General features: G+C 36.8%; 1 protein-coding gene across 1 annotated transcript; it reads left to right on the plus strand.

The window, feature by feature from the left end:
- Positions 1 to 3,131: 3,131 nt before the first annotated feature.
- CXCL14 (C-X-C motif chemokine ligand 14) lies at positions 3,132 to 17,916 on the plus strand. The gene is made up of 4 exons (XM_070735862.1): positions 3,132 to 3,469; positions 4,340 to 4,445; positions 11,383 to 11,493; positions 16,824 to 17,916. Exons 1-4 carry the CDS (start codon positions 3,406 to 3,408, stop codon positions 16,837 to 16,839), a joined length of 297 nt encoding a protein of 98 aa, XP_070591963.1. The 5' UTR covers positions 3,132 to 3,405; the 3' UTR covers positions 16,840 to 17,916.
- The last annotated feature ends 4,783 nt before the right edge of the window (positions 17,917 to 22,699 follow it).

Below are 22,699 nucleotides of genomic sequence, written 5' to 3' on the forward strand. Positions count from 1 at the left end.
TTCTTTTGTTTTCATCTGCAGTAATCCAGAGATTCTCAATGGGTTACAGTCATGCCACTAGCACAATAGCACAATACCTATTCAAGCCACAAAAAGTTAAAAGCATAAAACAAAAATTACACAAAAGCCAATGAAATAGGAAGAATAAAGATGGCACCGTGAAGCAGCTGTAACTTTTTCCCCTCCATTTTACTTTGAAAGTCGGTTCCTGTTCAACTGGAGCACCACAATACATAGCAGAAAGATGCAAATGAAACAAAGTACAAGGGATTCAATTTGTAGGGATTCAAATAGCAGCTACTTCCAGAATCAACCAGATTCTGATATCCCCTTGGTACTGAAGTTTCAAGAAGCTAAAAGTAGAACTGGGGAGCAGAATTTTCAAACTATTTCAGGCTAGTGAATCTGTTCCTGGGGGTGGGGGGTGGGATGGAATTGCTGATCAAGAGTTTTATGTGTTTGTTTGTTTGTTTGATTGATTGATTGGTTGATTGGATTTATATGCTGCCCAAATCCCAAAGGACTCTGGCTGACTCACAACTGAAAAACAAAACACATAATGTAACATTAAGACCCCATTAAAAACAATTAAAAACAATTAAAACAGTTAAAAAACATGCATATTAATGGCTGGATCCTGATGGTATACTATCCGATCAATGGCCCCAGGCTGGCCGAAAAAGCCAGGTCTTTACAGCCAGTAGGGTAGGGGTAGTCCGGATCTCAGAAGGTAGCTGGTTCTAAAGAGTTGGAGCAGCCACAGAGAAAGCCCTCCCCCATAGGCCCACCAGCTAACACTGTTTAGCTGACGGGATCCGGAGAAGACCAACTCTGTGGGCCCTTATCAATAGCTGGGAACTATGTGGTAGAAGGCAGTCTCGAAGATAGTCTGTCTCTAAGCCATGTAGGGCTTTAAAGGTAATGACCAACCCTTTGAATTGTGCCTGGAGACATTGGGAACAAGTTCAGTCCATGGAGAATTGGTGTGATGTACCCAGGTGTACCCACAACAGTTCACGCAAAGGCATTCTGGACCAGCTGTAGTCTCAGAACGCTTTTCAGGGGTAGCCCCATGTAGAGCATGTTGCAATAATCTAACTGTAAGATGATAACGGTATGACCGTGAGAAAAGCCACCTGATCCAAGTATGGTCGCAATTGGTGCACTAGGCCAGTGTTTCCCAACCTTGGCAACTTGAAGATATCTGGACTTCAACTCCCAGAATTCCCCAGCCAGCAAATGCTGGCTGGGGAATTCTGGGAGTTGAAGTCCAAATATCTTCAAGTTGCCAAGGTTGGGAAACACTGCGCTAGGCAAACCTGTGCAAAGATCCCCTAGTCACAGCTGTCAGATATTGGTCTAATCCTAGATGTGAGTCTAGGACAGTGATGGTGAAACCTGTGGCACATGTGCCACAGGTAGCCATATCTGCTGGCATCTAAGTCATTGCCCTAGTTCAGCTCCGGAACCATATGCATGCCAGCCACCTGATTTTTGGCTTGTGTGGAAGCACTGGGAGGGCATTTTCAGCCTCCAGAGGACATCCAGGGGGCAGGGGAAGCCATTTTCCCCTCCCCAGCTCCAAGTAAGCCCCTGAAGCCTAGGGAAGGCGAAAAATGGGCCTACTGGAAGTCGTAAAACTGCACAGCAGAGGAGGGGTGCGTGAGGGGATTGAATTATGGGTGTGAGTCCACATGTGTGCACTTCTGGCACCTGAGGAAAAAAAGCTTCACCATCACTGGTCTAGAAGGACACCCAAATTGCGAACCCGTTGTGAGAAAGTAATTTTTGCCCACCCAGAACCAAAGATGGACAATCAATGTAATCTTTCAGAGGAAATACCCACAGCTACTTGGTCTTGTCAGGGTTAAGTTAGAGTCTGTTAACTAGATAAATCTCTAGTGATAGAAAATTATCTCCATAAACTCTTATTTTTTGTCCTTAATCTCTCTGGGAACCCCATCAAATTCTTGTGGAATCCCATCAAACTCTTGAGGAGCAGAGTCTGAAATATCTTGGCAAAGAATATAAATAATCTTCAGTAACAGACCTCTGACTCACAATGCAAGACAGTCTCTGACTTGAGGTGGGCAGACTTTCATAATGTCCCATGGTTTGGTCCAACTCTAAGCAGTAGACATTAAATTATCTTCAGTGTGCTTCCTAGAAAAATGGCATCACCTAGATGTCAAAGACTAGAGAAACATATGATTACAATCCACCCCCCACCCCTACCCCAATGACAGGATAAAGTTTTTACAACCCTGTTTCATAGGGATGATTTGATGGTCCATTTCTAATAACCACTGAAATTAATATCATGTTAGCATAAAGAAAACAGAACGATATCCTACACTAAATCCATTCATCCATTTAATTCAACATGACTCTATCAAATCAAGTTTAATTACTGAAGAGTTGATTATTGCACAAAAATTGCAATGGCTTTTTCATCGTCTTCTTTCTAGTTAGGTGTCCCCCCCCCTCCCCCTGCATTCAGCTCTGGGATTTTCTGGTGATCTCCTACACAAGGCAACACAGTATGCTTAGATTTCAGTGCGTGGCAGAAAATGTGAGGCCCAGAGCTGCACTCCTGTAAAGGGGGAATGCCAATTAAATCATTATCCTCTCTGAGAGGACGCAGGTATGTCTGCAAAAGTTTCAAAACATTCCTAGCCACCGTCAGTGTTGTTCTGTGCTAAATTCTGGAAGCTGCCATTCACACTTAAATCCTATCCTGTCCTGATCACTTGTATTCTGCATTCAGTCCAGTTCTGTGTGAAGTTCATGCTATTCTTTCCCTCCGTTTTATCCTCAGTTAGGAGCCTTGGTGAGGTGCATTGACCTGAGAGCCAATGAGTTTTCTCAAGAGTTTCAGCTAAAGGTTTTTTTTGACAGGTTTCATCCCAGGTGAATGGGGAGAGAAGGTGGGGAGGGGGGGTAAAGGAAGATTTCCTTTTCAACCGTCTTTCTCACCTTCATATTCTCTCCTTACATTGTGAGACCCACGAAGATACTTCCCTGCCTTAAACAGAATCAGCTATTTTTGCTCGTTGTAAGTCCCTCCCTTTGGAGGGGGGGAATTGCGAAATTGTTGAAAGTAACTGAGTCTATCTGCATATTAATGAGTCAGAGGAAAAGGGCAGCAGGAGCTGTTTTAAAAGAGGAGGAAAGCCTCCGTGCTGAGGCAGAGAGGAGCTGAAACTGGCAGGACGTGCAGGAAGAGACATAACAGAAACCAGGAGAGCAAAGCCGGACGACTCAGTCACGATCCGTCCTTTGGCCTGGCATCCCTCAAACGCCATCTGACCCTCCACTATCTGAACAATCCCGGGGGGCAAAAAGAAAGCAGGTTAACCCAGTGAGACATAAGTGAACCCATTTCTAGGCTCTTCAGGTCTTACTATGAAGCTTTTGACTGCAGTTCTCCTCTTATTGGTCCTTGTAATCTGCTTTGCCAGCGTAGAAGGTAAGTTACAGGTTCCTCACTAACCACCCGTCTCTCATTCACTCTGGCATTTTTCCCTTTCATCACTCACCAAGGCAGCAGATTGAAATATAGTTATTTTTCCTTACATTGGAAAGGACTTAGAAATAAGAAAAATGACAAAAGAATGCAGAATGTAGGTTTGCAAAACTGAGAAATATCATCAAAGCTTCCCATGAAAAGTCATGGGTAGCCTGAGTTGGCATTTAATTTTTCAGCCAAAGTTTAGCTCTTGCAATTGCCAGCTTTGAACAGTGAACTCATTTTTGGCTTTGCACAATGAAAAAAGTGAATAAAACTGAAACAGGTGCAGGTATCAAGAAATTTTAACATCTGGGTTTTATTGGAAGGCTTGAATTGTTTGTTGTTAAATTTCTCTTTGGGCCAGCTTGGTACTGTGTTATTTTTTTTGCAGCTTGTAGAGTATAAAATGATGAATTTGGGATACTTTTGGCATACTCTTTTAATATTTATCAAAAGGAAAGAAATTAATACCCATGAAAGACATTGGTCATATTGTTTATTTTCCTTTAAGCTTTTCTTTGTCATTAAATTTCAACACAGCAGGTGCAGAATTAATAAGATGAGGTTGTCACATGGCTTGTTATACACAAAGAATGCAATCCAGTGGGTCTACTAGATCTAATGGATCTAATTTCTGTATATAAACAGATACATTTACACATCTTCTGTCTATTTCAACTGAATATAAACTGCTTAAACATATGTAGGATTGAAGCCTTGATATAAAAACGTTTACAAATACAGTATAGCACTTTTTTAAAAAAAGTGAAACTATAAACAAATCAGATGTTTCTGTAGATTTTAACTAATATACTTTTTGTCTTATAGGATCAAAATGCAAATGCTTACGAAAGGGTCCAAAAATAAGATTCTCTGATATTCAGAAACTTGAAGAACGGCCAAAATATCCATATTGCAAGGAACGAATGATCATGTAAGTTTTTTTTTAAAGTGTTATATCTAAATCTAAGTCTGTTTTTCTGCAAATGTTAAAATGATAAAAATAATAAACTGTTTATTACAGAAACATATCATATTCAGTGTAGCAAAATAACTAGAAACTTGTTTTTTCTCTTACATTTAGCAAACATTGTTAATTTATTAAGTGTACACTTAAAATGTTATATGACGTTAGAAATGCAATAAATCTTTTCAGTTGTGTATATACCTGTACTTATTTATTTGTGTATACATGGGCATTAGAGTATATTCTGAATTTTAATCTTCACAGAAACAGTTAAACCAAAATATTTATTAAGCAACTATTTCAATCCTATTCTCTTAAGTGACTAAAAACCTTTAACTGTAATGTAATACTTGAGTACATTTACTTGTGAGTCCATTAAGCTCAGTGAGATGTACTATTGCTAAACATTTGACTTTCATAAGGAATCTCTTTTAGCTGAGTAGAGCTGCCGATTTCAGTACCCAAAATCACCTCTACCTCGGGGAATTTGTGCTAAATAGCATTACTTGCTAAGTTATTGTTAATTATGCCTACTTTATGACTCTTCACTCCTTTGACTGCCATATCCTTACATCACCACCACCACCCCATGTAAAACTTTTCGTATGGACTCTGAAACTAACTTAAGTAACAAAAATAAATGAACTGGTCCTACTTTAAAAAAAAAAAAAGGATTTAACATTTAAATATGTTAAAGGGTTAAATAAGATCCAGGAGGGAAGTGTTTTTAATAGGAAAGTGAACACAAGAACAAGGGGACACAATCTGAAGTTAGTTGGGGGAAAGATCAAAAGCAACATGAGAAAATATTATTTTACTGAAAGAGTAGTAGATCCTTGGGACAAACTTCCAGCAGACGTGGTAGATAAATCCACAGTAACTGAATTTAAACATGCCTGGGATAAACATATATCCATCCTAAGATAAAATACAGAAAATAGTATAAGAGCAGACAAGATGGACCATGAGGTCTTTTTCTGCCATCAGACTTCTATGTTTCTGTTTCTACGTTTCCTCTGTCAACTGATGCAAGGAACAGGACCCTTCTGCATAGGCATTTAGCAATATTGCCTTTTCTTCCAAGTGATAAATAAAATGTGAGAGATGGAGGAAAGCAGCAATAGCTGTTTTCAGATCCCATAACATCTTTCTTGTGATATGTTTCAGTAGTAAAACTCCCTCCCAAAATGTTTATTAGCTGAAGTATAGCATGCCAAATAGCCGGTGACTTCTTTTATTTTAGACGTGCATCACCATTATATAACTCAGGACATTAGTTCGAAAGTCAGCAGAAGTTGGGGGAAAAGGCTCTCTGGTAGAATGAAGATGCGCATAATCACACTCTGAGGAAAGGAAGTAGCCAGAATGATGTTTTTATACTATTGTATAAAAACAGTTTCCACAGTAAAGATATTAAAAAGAGTCATTGCCTGCTTCACTTTTATCACCCGCTTGTGACTCCTCACTGAAATGATGAGTGATCTATGAACCGAAAGGCACAGCTTACTTCACTATTGTGTGGAATGAGGGCAAAAGCAAACACTATTCCATTTCTTAAAGAGTTATTTTTTTTCTACACAATCATTTTTAAAAAAGAAATCACATTGATTCTTTTGCTCTAGCAGGAAGAAAACAAGTTTGTCCCAGGAAACAATGTTCTGTAAGCAAAGAGGAATTTTATTTTTCATTGCCATTGCTTGAAAACTCCAAACAACACTCTCTGATGCTTCCCTTTAGTTTGTCTTCAGAACCAGATGAATTTCTTTGCTTGATTTAATTGCTGGTCATTTCAGATTTTTCATATTGATAACTCCAAATGTTTCTTAGGCAGACCTATATGTTACATGTGGTTCCAAATTTATTAATCTTTAAAACTTAAAAAGATACTGAAGTCTGAACATAAAACATAAAAAAGTGTCTTAAGATTTTTTTTCCCCTCTGAACTTTTTCTTTCTGAACCACTCTGGTTAGATATACTTTCTCTAAGGCTAAATCTGTTGAGGGTGGGGAAATGGAGGAATTCAGCACCAATACAACTAACTTACAATACTAATTAAACATTTCATAAGATACTCATATAAACATTCAAAGAAATTCATTAATTTGTAGTCTGCTTATTAACTGACTCCTGTAGCAGAATCAAACTGAAATAAGCTGGGCCCCCGTATCCATAAAAGTTATTTTAAATTGTGCTTTTAGCATTTCTGACATCTTATTTAACTTCTCTGCATTGCTCTTCACTTCATATGCATTTTCTATAACGTGCCCACCCACTCTTACCAGGACCAAAATAGGGATTAACAGATGTTCACTTTTTTAAAATAAATTGGCTCTACACTCTGTTTTATCAGAATTAGGATCAGTCCTAATTCTGAAACTGGCATATACACACATCACAGTTCAAAGTTCAGAGCTGGATGATAACTGGATTATTCATGTGCTGTGCATCAAACATCTTTTATCTCTGTGTTTATTCAATGAATGTGAAACACTTTTGCACAGTGCTATAACCAGAGTGAGAGGAAGAATAAATTAAAATGTTCCGATTTTAGGAGAGGCATGCCTACAGAGATTTTATCCAAAATCAAGAAATTAAAAATAGAATTGTGGCGGATTGCTAATGCATCGTTTCTTCTTTGCAAGTAATATCAAATTGTTTAATATATACCATTAAAAAATTTTGCAGCAGGGAAGGATATGCCTTGCCAAAGCAATTTCTTCCACTCTTTTCCAAATCACTGTCGCTTCTTTCACAGCTCTGTACTCGGCTGGTTTATGGCAGTTAAATAAGTTGATCATAAATATTCAAGATAGTTCATAACAATCAAATTATAGATTCAGTCATTTGGAAGTTAAATCCCTTTCATTTATAATTTCTCAGTAAATTCGAAAACATTCAAAAATAGCAGATTCAAGATTTTCTGTTACATTATTTGTTTAAAATAATAACTGCCAAAAATTATAGTTGAAGCTGTGAAATAATAATAATAATAATTACATCCATAAAACAAAATGACACTGGGGCATACATTTTATTCACCTGAATAAAAAAGTTGAATTGAAAATCGATTTTATGGGCAGGAGCAGAGGTCACTAAAATGAATAGCTAAGTGCACAGAGCATCTTTTCTGAACCAAAAGGGGGGGGGGAAAGGTCTTTGCATACAGATGAAATTAATCAAATAGCATGGGCTTCTGGGAAGAATATTAACCCAATAACTTTAGCCTGAATCTAGCATGTTGTTCCACAATTCCCTTTACCAAAATTGTAGAATCTGGGGTATGCTTTCTTTGAATTTGATTCTATATATATAGCCTTTCCTTAACCTGTCCCACCGCAGGAGTGTTGTGCTTTCACAAATTCCCACACCAGGAATAGTATGGGAATTACAACCATCTGAAGAGTAGAAGTTTAGGCAATTTTTTTGTGGACTGTATTAAACATTCTGTGTTTACTGAGAGCAAAATAAAAACAGGGATATCTCTATACATAACTATTCAAACCTGCAATACAGGGATGATGATCAGCTGAGAGTTAATGGACATAGATATGGGATAGGGAGAAGGGAGGGGAGCTAAATTTCAGAACTGCCTTGCCCTGAGGCTGTATACCCAGCCTTTGTGGGCAAGAGAGCTGAGAATCAGTGATCCAGACACTGGTATAATACAATAGTAAATATACACTGCTCAAAAAAATAAAGGGAACACTTAAACAACACAATATAACTCCAAGTAAATCAAAATTCTGTCAAATCAATCTGTTCACTTAGGAAGCAACACTGATAAACAAACAATTTCACATACTGTTGCTCACATTCAACTTTGTACAGAACAAAGTATTCAATGAGAATATTTCATTCATTCAGATCTACGATGTGTTATTTGAGTGTTCCCTTTATTTTTTTGAGCAGTATATGATAAATGCAATATTATATTTGAAGACTAGCCACAAAAATACAATCCATCCATTCAATGTATCTAGGGCCGTAATCTTAAAGCAATATCCAAATGTACTATCTGCATAAATTGAATTACTCCGTTGCTAATACACAGCAATGGTAATCACACAAAAACTGGCACTTAGAAATAACAGGATTATATTACAGAAGAAGGTCTATAAAATTTTGATAAATTGGGCCAGTGCAAAAATGCGTGTCCTACCAAGTCTGCTTTACAAGGGTGGTGCAATCTCCCAACAAGAGGAAGTTGTCTTTAGAAATTCTGAGAAAGAAAAAAAATTGGCTCTCTAAAACAGTGATTCATTGGCAATTGTTAGTAAGGAATCCTCAAGAGCTTAGTGTGAAATTTTGGATCAGAAAACGAATGGCTTGGCCATCCGGGATTGGTGGGGGGGTGGGGGGGAAACTACCTTTTATGAGAAATAAACTCAGAAGTTTATTCAGAAGTATTTCAGAAGCTCCATGGACAGGAAGAGGGGGGGTCTCCTCCTCTCTTGCTCCCCACTTTCTATCCCCCAAATATCAGCTTCCATGTGAAAAATCAGGAAAGGCCTGTTCCAACTGCTTCTGCCGTCCAGTGTGCCAGTGACCTCCTTTTTCTGACAGGTCCTGAGAAATGTTCAAACTTCCAGAAGGTATGGAGGTAGCTCTTTCCCAGTCTGCCTGCATAGACAGTTGTGTCTCCATTACATCAGTGACCTGAAGCTGACAAAGGGTTCAGAAACGTGCATCAGCATAACAAAAGCAGTGCGAGGCTTTCCTGCCTGAGCATTGGCTGCCAAGGACTCGTCTGGGCTGCCTGATGGGAAAACCAAACAACAGTGTGCTCTCACAAACAACATGCCAGCAGAAGTGGGATGTTGGAAGGCCAGCAGAAAAACAATCACAAGCTTTTTTAGGATGGGTATGAGGGAGCTGTGAATGCCAGACTTTTAGAAGCTCGGCCAGATCTGGCAGTCAAAGGGAAAAGGCAGAAATTCTGAGGTCGAAATATAACCAAATGCCCAGCCTGGCTCACCCGACAAAGGAAAAACATTTTCATTCTTTACTAAAAACAGCAAAAAAAAACAACAACCAAACCCTCTCATAAATCTCTGAGCATACAGTCTTAAGATCCCTTCTATTTTTTTTTCTATTATTCACAAGACAAAAACACTTTTTAGAAAAAAAATTATTAGATTTATTTTATTATTTATTTATTTATTTTGTCCAATACACAATACATATTGAAGAGAATAGACGTGTAGTAACATATATTTAAAAAGGATAGAAGAAAAGATATAAAAATAGAGGAGAAAATATATGAAAGGAAGAAAAGATATATGATACATGAGATAAAGGAGAGACAATTAGACAGGGGACGAAAGGCACACTAGTGCCCCTAGATTATCCTAAAACTTAGTTGCCTCCCAGACTGGTACATTTCCCCTTTCTTTCTGTTTCTAGTTTTTTTCTTCTTCTCTGTTGCAATGTAAATCTTGTCTAAAAAGAATGGTTTTGAATAGGATGTAAAAGGTTGCAATCTCAAACTAACAGGACTTCGTAATTGAACATTTTAGGACTGTTAATCCTTTTATATGTTAACTCAATGTCATTGTATACAGTGCACAACTGAAACATTATATGTGTGTATATGTGTGTATATATACACATTCAGACATAAAAAAATCACACAAAGTGCTAGGATTAATGAAAGTTGTTTAACACAATGATGTTTTGGTATAGTTATGTTCTAACACTGAATTTTACACAATCTTAGAGAAGAAAGGGAGCCAAGAGGAATGAGGCCATAGTGCACCAAAGAGTAAAAAGGCATTTGATGTGACAGAAAAAAACACAAGCACTAGAGCTGCACAATATTGTCAATGTGGTTGCTACGGCAAAGATTAGGAATGCTACAGTAGCTTTCATCACTTTAAGTTATACTTAATTTTTTAAAATTATTAGATTTGTTGTACATTGTTTTATTGTTGCTGTGAGCCACCCCGAAACTACAGAGAGGGGCGGCATACAAATCTAATGAATAAATAAAATAAATACATAAATATACTGGGACCTGAGAGCTGTAGATTACTGAAAAATCTTCTGGTTCTTATGAAGAACAGCAAGATACATACGAATCTTGCTATTTATGTAGAACAGCAAGATATATACATAAAAGTTTCCATTTCTGACCTCTGAAAATGGGAAATGTGATTTAGGTGCACAAAAAACAAACATTGCATAGGAGAGCTTTTGGGATATAAAAATAGACCCATTGGCAATAGATCTTGCCAATGGTAATCCATGCTACTTTAAAGATTTGGTTTTTTTCTTTACCATTTAACAATTTGTCTACTTAAGAGCTTGATTGCCAGAAAGATGGACCAAGCACATCCTGATTTTCTTCTCTCCCAACTCCAATTTTTCAACAGAATTTTAACAGCATTAATGCAGATGACACTACAGTCTGTTTACTAGTGCGTGAAATGTGACTTACCTGAAATGGAAGGTTCTGCCTAGCACCAAAATCGTATGCAATAATGCAATAAAGGTTTCAGGTGTGGAGAGAGAACATGTAGGACTATTACACAAAATAGCTCTTAAGAGTGTAATGATCTCCTGCGACTTTCCAGATGTCCCAATACTCCATATATGCCAACAGATCCAGCCAACATGGTCAATAATAAAGGATGTTTTGAGAAATGTAGATTAGCAACACTCAGAAAGACAGCTTGCCCAATGCTTGTAGCAGAAAGAGATAATTAACTAATTATGGTTGTCCAAAAACTGCTTTTTTTAAAAGCAACAACTGGACTTTCTGGTTTTTCCGATGACGCTTTACTTCTCACCCAAGAAGTTTCTTCAGCTGAAGAATGAGAAGCTAATTATGGTGTTAACAAATCATGTTTGTTGAAATTATAGGAGCCACTCAATACTATACTCACAAATTTGTTTTAATTTCAGAGTCACAATGAAATCACGATTCCGAGGTGGCCATCAATACTGCTTGCATCCTAAACTCCCAAGTACAAAAAGATTACTTAAGTGGTATACAATATGGAAAGAAAAAGAAAGGTGGGTAATTGATTATATGCAGGTGAGGACATCTAGTGTTGTTATAACAAGAAGGCTTTCTTGTTAACCAAATTTGCTTATGTAGAAAAATAGATATTTGGTTCAATATTACAGTGACAAGCATGCTAGGTATCACTCTGTAGATACAGACGCAATCTATCTTGAAAAAAATTATGCTATTGAAAAAGTGTAATACATTAAATGACAGATTAATCTATATTTCTGCTGAGTAGGTTTTTCTTAGAAAGTCAATTATATCTAGGGTAGAAATTGTGGGAGACCATTGGTTCAAAACCATTTGGGTTATCTTAGGCCCATCACCCTCCCTCCCCCACTTTCTTTCAGCCATAGGAAGGAAGCAATGCCAAACCATATCTGAAAAACCTTGCCAAGCAAACTGAGGGACTACTCCTGTAGTTGCCTGGAGTCAAAACTGACTCAAAAGCATACCCACAGAAACAAAAAGTTTCTGGTTAAGCCTGGAGCCAGTGTGTTAAACATTGCTTACCTACTTTCTTTCTGACTAACATGCTACTCCAGATTTTAATTACGGTATTAGTCAAATCCAATAAACAATTTATGACAAAGTGTTAATATAGGGATGATCACTAATATTTTAGTCATGTTTTATGGATGCAACATGAACCATAAATTGTGTGTGTGTGTGTGTGTGTGAGAGAGAGAGAGACAGAGACAGAGACAGAGACAGAAAGAGACATAGAAAAAGAGAGATGGTTAAAGTGTGTAGGGAATGAGCAGTAAGCAATGTTTATTGTTTTCCAGAAACTGTTTCGTTTAGTTTAGTTTATTTAGATTTGTATGTTGTAAATACAATGCATTCTGCATTTCTACTTCTGCTACATAATCATGTTTCACAAGACTGTAGTTTTACTACTGTCTTGCAGTGGGTGCAGGAGAGGAATAAACCAAAGATTAAAGAAAATAAAAGGAAAAAAGAGCTCCACTCTTTTAAAAAAAAATTCCTATCCACTACACAAATAAAAGCCCAACTTTTTTTGAAAAGAGAGCCCTGGGGAGAATTTTTTTAAAAAAAAATAAAAGCCTTCTGGGAAACAGATGTCTTATCCTTTAAATTATCTTTCTTTTTATGCTTGTGTAGTGGATTGAAAAAGATCCCCTGCTAATGCTTTGCTAAAATCCTTTAATAAAATACAGTTCCAAATTTTAGCTACAACCCCAGGTTAGTCTAATATGAAAAACATTTTTGATTTAAGCAATTTGCTTACAGATTATATTACGTGCAAAGCTCAGACTAAATTCAAGTTAAACAGCTTGTTTCAGGATAGATCATCTATATCTGGAATTTCTTCACCTATAAACAAAGCTTTCACCTAATTAAATGTTTTTAAAGTTTTTCTGTAACCTAGTAATTTCAGATGTGCTGGGCTATTGTTTTCAAAGTTGCCGTCCATTTCTTTCCAGATGTGCAGTAGTTGACCAGACACATCTGACGGGCATTGATTTTGACAAAACATTGTGATAATATCTAAAGATGCCATGAAAGTAAAAGTTAAAACATCTTCTGGGTCAATCTGAACTTTATAATTCTATTACAAAACAAATTGCTTCAGTGTTCCCAGCAGTACTGAAATGGCTCCCTCACCTCATCCACAGTCCTTTGGACTAATTGGCATAATCCTGCTAGAGGTAACATAGTTAAAATCGCCAGACCTGGATCACATTTGGAATCCTGAGAGGAGCCGTTTTGTTAGGTTCACAAAGCTATATTAATAGGCATATATAGTCTCTGAATTAAGTGATTTTATAAATGACCTCTAAAAAGGCACTTCAGCCTTCTCTCTATATTGGAAGGTGGAAAGTTTTGCCCATGTGAAACATTATCAGCCTGAATATTTAGAAGGGGGTCTGAAATTATCCTTCTTAGCTAGTATCACATAGAGGCAGTAGAGCAATGGAAATTTGAAAAGGGATATTCTTTAATTCATCAGTTTAAAGTGGCCATTTTAATTAAAAGCATAGGTGCAGAACATTGTTATAATACATCTGGAAAAGTCACAGAACTGGGACAGATTGGTTTTGGGGTTTTTTAAGTATAGCAACACTTGTCCAAGGTAAAAAAGAAGTTCTGGCTGATATGGATATTCATATTGGGGGAAATTGTATTACTTAATGTGATCTACCTGGTGTGTTGTTTGTGTAGTTCCTACAGAGGTGATGTGTTTCAGCAATATCTTACAGATTGTAAATAAGTTTTATTTATACCTGACCTCAGCAACCGAGATTTGTTGCGGGTTCAGTTTTGGCAAGGGATAAGAAGTTTGAAATGTTCAGCCAACATGCCTCAAATAAATAATAATAATTGCAACTATATCCCTGAACATGAAGAGAAAACCTATGCTAGCTACTGCAGGGTCAGTCAGTTATAACTGCAAGTACAATCTTTTAACATTAGAGTTCAGATTTTTTGAAAATCCAAAAGTTCTACTTTTAGAATTAGGAAATGTTGCATCTAGGACCATGTCCTAATATAGAATTGTGAATTAGAATTTAGATTTGAACTGTGAGTTCTAATCCTGCTTTAAGCATGAAAGCCTGCTAGGTGATTTTGGGCCAGTCCGTCTCTCTCTCAGCCTAACTCATCTCACAGGGTTGTTGTGGGGAAAATAAGAGGAGTACTAAGTATGTTCACACTTTATTAAAAAAACCCAATAAAAGCAGGATAAAAAATATAGAATTCTAATATATCACTACCATCTATTTACTGCATCTCTGGAGTAGCAATTGTGCACCAGTACAATAAATCTTTGTCCAGCTACTCAATGTAGCATAAGTATCTTTCAAAAACGTCTTCTTAGGTGATATCCCCAGGATCACACAACAAAAACCCTTGCGGTTAGAGAACAAATTAAATGCCTGTTTCCCAGGTGAAAAGGCCAGAAGATTGCTTCTCTGTATAAAAGAGATGAATAGAGACTTGGGTAAACAGCAATTTCCTTCAGCATTCTGGTTCATTGAGCTTTGGCACACCTGTCCTGAGGTGAAACAGCAGAAGCAGATGAACCTCTAGGAACAAAAGGTCTGATTGCCTACATAGTTCCCCTTTGATAAAAGCTCAAAATACAAGCAAAACACTGAAGGTACTATTTGGAGAATATACTCCTGCTCCCCAAAAGAGAGGAGGGGGGATTGTGTTTATCAGCGATGAATGTTTAAATTGTATTTTAGAAACTTTTGAAGGTTTTAAGGATTTGCAGGTATCATATCTAGAAATAATTGATAATTTTAATTATGATTTTGCTAATTTTGTAAATGGATAAATGGAACAGTGAGAGGTGTGTTGTAACAAATTTGCTTCTTGTTACAATTTAAGTATCACTCACAAGGCAAATAAGCTTGAATTTGTTACTTCATCTTTAAACTATTGAATAGCAAATTCTGGGTCCTAAATGGCATTGTTGGTGTGCCTTTCTGGACCAAAACTAGTAGTTACATAGTGCTGGATTCTATCAGATATATGTCACAGATGATTGGTAATCTATATTGAGAAAGACCTTGGGAGACAGAGCAAAGAGATGTTGCCTAGGTAATGGTCAGAAAAGAGGCAACATAGCCTGTAATTGCATATTGGGTGGAACAACAGCTTCAGAAGTGACACTAAGTGTTCTATGGGGAAATTCTACTTTCTGACTTGTAAGATTCTGTTAATATGTAGCAGGGATAAACGTGTATTGAGCCTGATGGCTTACTTGAAATGTGTTGTAGAATATAGCGGCCTCATTGCCTCAATATGTGTGGGAACATCAAATAGGAATGGTTGACTTGGTCAATTTAACACACACACCCCTCCTATCATAAGGTCAGTTCTAAATGTACCCCATGAGATACAAATGTAGACTAATTCCAGCCATGAAAAAAATAGTGTATTAGCCTTTTTGTATATTTTCTCCCCAAAATAGAGAAGTGGAAAGAAGGAACAGCTGAAAAAAGCAATAATCTTTACAACACTACTCACAGCCAAGGCCTAGCCATTCAAACATTTCAACCAAATACTAATTACCTGTAGTGGCCAAGCCCAGGGCTGTCTGCAGGAAGAGATTAAAGTAACATGAGCTCTGTCCCTTCTTTATAATGTTGTGATCGCGTACATGTCTATAAAGAGAGTAGAGCTTGCATCATATTCATGCAACACTGCTTTGGACATTTGGACAAAAACATCTAATCTTGCAGTTGTCTCTGACTAAACCATACCTATTGTTGCCCACATGACAAACAGGGAAGGGCTGGTTGTATCATCCAGCCTTGCCCATACTCTCCAGGCCCTCCTTAGAAAAAGTGAGTGCGGATTTGATATTCTAGATATAGAGCTGCCAAGAGATTTGGTTAAAGATGTTGTGGGAACAGAGAAAACAAATCTAAGACATATCAAATATATGAATTAATACAATAATATAGGAAGAGGTTCTCAGTCCAAATACTATACTTTGTAAAATATTTGCATCTTTGCTTTGTTAAATATTTCTCAGTATTTATAGATTTCTGGTTTTAAAATAAAAGCTATAAATTACAAAAAAAATGCCTATAAACAAGCAGACTTCTACACTTAATCAACTGCTATTGAACCTGGAGAGTTTAATTCAGAAGCGCATGTCAAAGCTTCTTGAAGATATTCACAAAGCAGCTTCTAAATCTCTTCCTATGTTAAATCTCCCATTCTGTATTTCCTAATGTATTGTCCAACTGTTTACATATATCTCTCAAAACAGTTTATATATGCAATGACAAACCACAGCAGCATAACAAAAATCATAATTAATCTAACATTGACATAACACAAAATATCAACATTGCCTTAAGCATATATAGAAAGCTAATTTTATTAAACACCACTTTAAGAGGTAATATTCTACTAAATAGTACTAACTACTGAACAGTATTAGTGGGAGATAATAGTGGCTGATATTGTTTTTCACTGAATCATCATTTATCACTTTTCACCATCTAATCCAATCCTCTACCCAATGTATAAATTTATTTCTATAGCATCCCTGGGCAATGGCTATACAAATTCTGTTTTAATACCTCCGGCAAGTAGCATAAGATTTAGAAAGAGAACAGGAGAAGTTAGTTAGTTAGTTAGTTAGTTAGTTAGTTAGTTAGTTAGTTAGTTAGTTAGTTAGTTAGTTAGGTTTTTTTATTAGATTTGTATGCCGCCCCTCTCCGTAGACCCAAGAAGGCTGATGGATCAATGCTTTGAATTTTAGTTTACTGAATAGGTTATGGGGCTGTTTCACTGTTTGGTCAGGCTTACTCTTATATTTCCTTCTTACTTTTTACTTTTATATTTTCAGAGTTTATGAAGAGTAAGAAAGTGATGTCAAGTAGAAGAAGTGACATTGATTAATTGATGGGCATAAGAAAGAGGGACAACAAAGATGACTTCTCACAAGAGACAACTCAACATCTATGTTAATTATAAAGCACTTTTCTTGTTACCAAGGATCACTTTTTACATTTTATAGCTGCAAAAAAAGCCACCAGATTTCATAAGTGTTTTTATATATTAGATCCTATACATGCCTCCTTTCTAGTGAAAAATATCATCAAACATAATCTTCATTTAAAATATATAATCTTAATTTCATAACTGTTATTATCCTATGACTCGATATTGGGCTTTATAAGCTCATAAAATGTTCTAGATTTTGTCTTAAAAACAAAATCTAGAACAGTCACTCTTTTTTAGCAGGGGGAGGGCAGGTTTCTAGTCCATAATAAACATTTCTGATGTGTTCTTTAATATTGATTGAGAGGGACTTAAACTAGGGATTGTCCTGTACCTTGATATCTACTGCTGTAAAATTTGGAAATATGATTTCTCATCACAAAATTGATAAAAGCTATTTGTTTTCTAATCCCTGCAGGTGGGATAATGTAAAATATACTACACATTCTCTTTTGTTGGATAAAAATATTTCTAAAGCAATTTAATATGGAAAAGACACTTTTTTCTTACCTGAAGTTCTTCTGAAGTTTGCAATTTTGCGTTGTGATATCTTCAGGTATATTATGTATGATTTCTTAGATTTGTAGCTTAGAATTACCCAAAAATGTACCTTATTATTGGGAAGGGATGACGTTTCTAATAGGGGAATGAACATTTAAGTTTTAGTCATAAAGCAACAATCTGTTGTTTTGAATGTAATCATTTCACTGGTAAGCAGTATATTCCTCTTTATAAAAAAAATACAAGTAACAAAACTACCTTTTCAACTGTAAATATACTATAGAAGATTTCCCTATGTTACCTTTCTGTATAATGTGTTGTATTGCTAAATTATCGTACACTATTTAAATGTTTGAAATATTTAGGGAATTGCATGCAGATTTCATATTTCTTTCTATGACAAATGAAACTTAAGGAATAAAATACATTTTAAAGGCTGGTGGCTAATTTTTATTGGATACAACATTTGAGATTCAAATAAACAATTTCTACATTAAGCTATTGTGAACATTAAAGGCCATTCTCTTGCTATTAATGTCGCTAGAATTTTGATTTAAAAAAAAATAAATTTTAATAATTTTAATAATAAAAACAGATGCAAACTACACAAAAGTGCACAGTATATGCCACTAAAATTTTGAGAAATCCCCATATTCACAGAGAAATATCTTGCTTTTAAGTATACTTACCCATATTTTTAAAAAAGCGTTCAGACATTAAAAAAGAATGCCATCATTCCCAAAGATGGGATCCATATTTTTTTTTTAAATCTGTTATTTCTGTTTCATTCCCTTGTTCCCCTGGTTTGTCTTTTTCTTTTACAAAGTTTATCTACGGACAAAGTTTATCTACATACAAAGGAACTTAATAAAATTTTGGATTCCATATGTTGCAAATACGGCATTTCACAGCATCAACAGGATAATGTACGGTTCATGTGCAGTTTTCTATCCAATAGTAGTAGTAGGGCCACATGGTGAGGCAAAGGTGCACACACTTGTAACCCACAGGATCAGATCCGTGTCACACTATTCAACAGAAGATCCTCTCTGAAGCATATTGAGGGATATTAGCTTTGCTTTGCCACATACACAAATGAATGGGAGGGCAGGTGGAAGAAACCAGTGAGGAATTAAGAAGATCAAAATGGGGTTGGAATACCTGAGGACCTGCAGGCATTTGCGATATAAGATTTCTTTACTGACAAAAGAGTTTGGTATCAGGATAAGATCTGGCAGGGCCTCCTGGCTTGATCAGAGAAGTGATAGGCTAGAGTCTATGATATTGACAAAATCGAACGGGTCCAAAGACAGGCTACACGTATGGTGGAAGGTCTTAAGCATAAAATCAGGAAAGACTTAATGAATTCAATCTGTATAGTCTGGAGGACAGAAGGAAAAGGGGGGGACATGATCAAAACATTTAAATATGTTAAAGGGTTAAATAAGGGTCAGGAGGGAAGTGTTTTTAATAGGAAAGTGAACACAAGAACAAGGGGACACAATCTGAAGTTAGTTGGGGGAAAGATCAAAAGCAACGTGAGAAAATATTATTTTACTGAAAGAGTAGTAGATCCTTGGAACAAACTTCCAGCAGACGTGGTTGGTAAATCCACAGTAACTGAATTTAAACATGCCTGGGATAAACATATATCAATTGTAAGATAAAATACAGGAAATAGTATAAGGGCAGACTAGATGGACCATGCCGTCAGTCTTCTATGTTTCTATGTTTCTATTCTATCAATGACTCTGACCACTTGCTTCACCAACAGCCTCTCCTCACTAGGGTCATCTGCAAGTTGCAACTGTAATGGAGTCTACCCGTTATAATTGATTGCTGTTAAGTGAATCACCTCATTTAAGACACACCCCATCCCTGCTCTCCAAGCATTCGTTAAATGTGCCGGTCATTAAGTGGAACACAGAATGCCTCCGGTGGCAGATGTTTAATGCACCTAATGCACATACTATCCTACCCAATTTGTACCTCCCCACACACTCTGAGATACTCACCCACATGCTCTGTTTCCTGCCCCTTGGAGTCCACATAGCCACAGGCCTCCTACCTACTCCATCCCTTGCCACAATCACACTTTCTTCTCAAAGATCTCCAGAGCTCAAGAATTTGTGGTATGGAATGAGGACAGTCCGCTCCATTGTTGGGCCATCCCAATAAATGGCCATGTTTCTCAGAATGAAAAATAATATTGAAAAACTAAGACTAGCTTTAATGAAGAAAAGAATTTTTTTTTGTATAAATAGTTGTATAAAGTGTTATATAAACAGACTTGTATACAGGGTTATATAAACAGAGACATAGAATCAAGCTCAAATGAAGTACTAGTACCACTTTATAAAACTCTAGTGAGATCATATCTGGACTACTGCAACCAAGATGTTGAGACTTTGGGAAAAGTTCAGAGAAGAGCAACTAAAATGATCAAAAAGAGTGGCAGGGAAATATGCACTGCAGCATCTTTGCAGTTGGTCATGACAGTAAATGACCACAAAGGCTGGAAGTGATTAACTTTGCGATTGGATCATAAGCTGTTTTGGGGGAGCTCGGTCTGCCATAACCTCGAATGACCACTAAGTGACTGTCATTCAGTAACTGTTGTATTGGGATAATACCTCAAGACAGTGAAGTGCTGTACAGAACCTGGTTGCTGTCCAGGCAGGGGTAGGATTCAGTCATTCTGGACCGGTTCGGGAGAACCAGATGCTAATTCTACATCTGGTTCGCCAAACTGGTAGTTGCAAGGACTGACTGGCCCCGTGCCTCCCCTCCCATGGCCCATTTTGGATTCCATGCATAGAAGCTCCATAATTACGTTTTTCCAGGTGGGCGGAGCCTCTCATCACCGCTGCTACCTGTTTGGGGCCGAACCAGTAAGAGCCCATCACTGCTGCAGAGCCTGGGGATGGTGACAATTCCTATCCCCCCCCCCCCCCGTTGCTGTGGTGCAGAAGGCCAACCATGGTCATGGCCACCCAGCAACCGGGTAGAGAACCAGATGCTACATTTTTTTGAATCCCAACCCTGTGCCGAAGCCTCTAAAGAAATAGGAAGAATAGGAACCAATTGATTGACAAATAACCAATAGCAGGTCTGTTTGGCAGAAGATAAGGCTGACAGATTTGTGCTCCAAATATCCAGGCAATTACTAGATGGCAGCAGCGAGATATAGGAGGTATATAGTCTGCTGCTATATAGTCTGTTTCAGGGGTTTTGCAGATCAGGTCTTGTCGTATTGTTAAAGAATAATGTAATCATCACTTTCTACAATCATCACGGTTCAATGAATTGTTTCCCCAAGGAAAAATTGCACACTCCTTCAAAGCACAACAGTTTCCTGGAAAATGTTTTCAGGTGAAGCTGTAGTATTGTTTTAGATTACAGCCTGTTTCCATATGCAGCATAGGATAGGAATGTAGACGGCTTTGCTTTTTCTCAAATCTCTATAAATAAAAACCTAATCTAAATCTCATTTATAGAGTCAACAAAAGGCAGACATAACAAAGACCAGAATAGCAAGTCTAATTACCATTAACTTGAACAAAACCAAACTTCAACTAGACTAACAAAACAGTCATTTTGTCAAATTATACTTTTTAAAATCTGCAGTATTTTGTGTACCCTTACTAGAGATTAAATATTGCCAAAGAAATGCAACATAAATGCAATATTTAGTATTATAACTGTAAATTCAGATAGGCAACAGAGGGAAATGCTAATTCTATTTTCATGTTTATTTTGGCAGTATTCTTAATAGTTTATCTTCTAATGTGATAAAGGCTATCATTTGATGCTCAATTGAATTAAACATTAGATCAACAGGACTATTTGTACAAAAGAACAATAAAGTTTCTTGCAAGTTGAACTGGACTCCTAATGGCTTCATGTAGAGATTGAAGTCTTAGAAGAATTAGACACTGTTTACTGTTCCCTTATTCTTAGATTTGTTATTGTTGTTGTTATCTTGCATCCAGTGTTCAGTTTTAAGATTTCCTGATCATCTCCCTTTCAATATTAACCAGGTTCAGCCATGCTTTGCTTTTTCAAGATCAACTGGTATTGACTGGGTATTGCTGCCTGCTCTGATGTTTCGTAGAATTAGTGGACGCAAATAAAATAATCAAAAAAATGATTCCCCGCCCCCCCCAAAATAGTGTGGAATCTGATTCCAAAACTTTTTATTACCTTAATGAAGCTACTTTTCACATGAGGATTTTCAATGGTGATTCCAGTATCAGTCAACTTGTCTATAATTCACCAAGAGGTCCAGCTCCTTCTCTGTGGCTTAAACAGGGGCAAAAATGTACCTGTAGCATACCTGGACCTCACCACTCAGTAGAAATCTAGAAGAAAAAAAATACTTACGTTTATTATATGCAGGGTCTAATACATTGGTGTCTGTTTGTCTTTCTTTGTCTTTCTTTTTGTTTTAAAATTCCAAGGATAGTAACTTCAACAGGCTGGACCCACAGATGTAAGAAGGAGAAGAGCTCAAACAATTTTGATTAAATGAATGTGGGACATTTCAAAGTGTTGTAGCTTGCATGGGACATGTCTTAAAAAAGTGACGTAAAACAAGGATGGACAGTTGGATGGATACTCAGACAACCCATTAGCCACATCATGCATTTAACAGCAATCTCTCTTGTTATCCACTACTGGAACCTGTTTAAAATATTTTTAATATTTTCACCCTGTATAAACAGGGTGAAAAAAATAAGAGAGCAAAACTATCTACACATATGATCAAATCTTCAATATGAATTCATCTCATTCCAAAATGCCATTTTTTTCTTCATCATCACAGCTCAAAGCTTCCTTGGACTTCTGGCTTATTCTTCTCTGGCAATTTTGTTCTACTGAATTTCTGGTTTAATTAAAACCCCACACCACCCCCTCCCAGTGAAAGTTTCCCCCAACACATTCCTAGCTGCCTAATGAGCCTCTTTTGCTTTTATTCATATTCACTCTTCCAGTTCTTTTTTCCACTTTTTAAGTAGTTACAACAATAAACACACACACACAAAAACTAAACAGTGGCAAAAAAAATGGTAGAAAATACAGCAGAATTTTGCTTCCTCAATTGTATTTATTTATTTTGTGACTATCATTTGTTAATTACTTACTGTTTAGATAATAATCGAATGAAATGATCTGGGAGCTTTATCTGATTTCATTAATCCATGTTTTCTTAAAGAATAT

The sequence above is a fragment of the Erythrolamprus reginae genome, chromosome 2 (genome assembly GCF_031021105.1).
Source record: "Erythrolamprus reginae isolate rEryReg1 chromosome 2, rEryReg1.hap1, whole genome shotgun sequence".
NCBI classification, from domain to species: domain Eukaryota; kingdom Metazoa; phylum Chordata; class Lepidosauria; order Squamata; family Dipsadidae; genus Erythrolamprus; species Erythrolamprus reginae.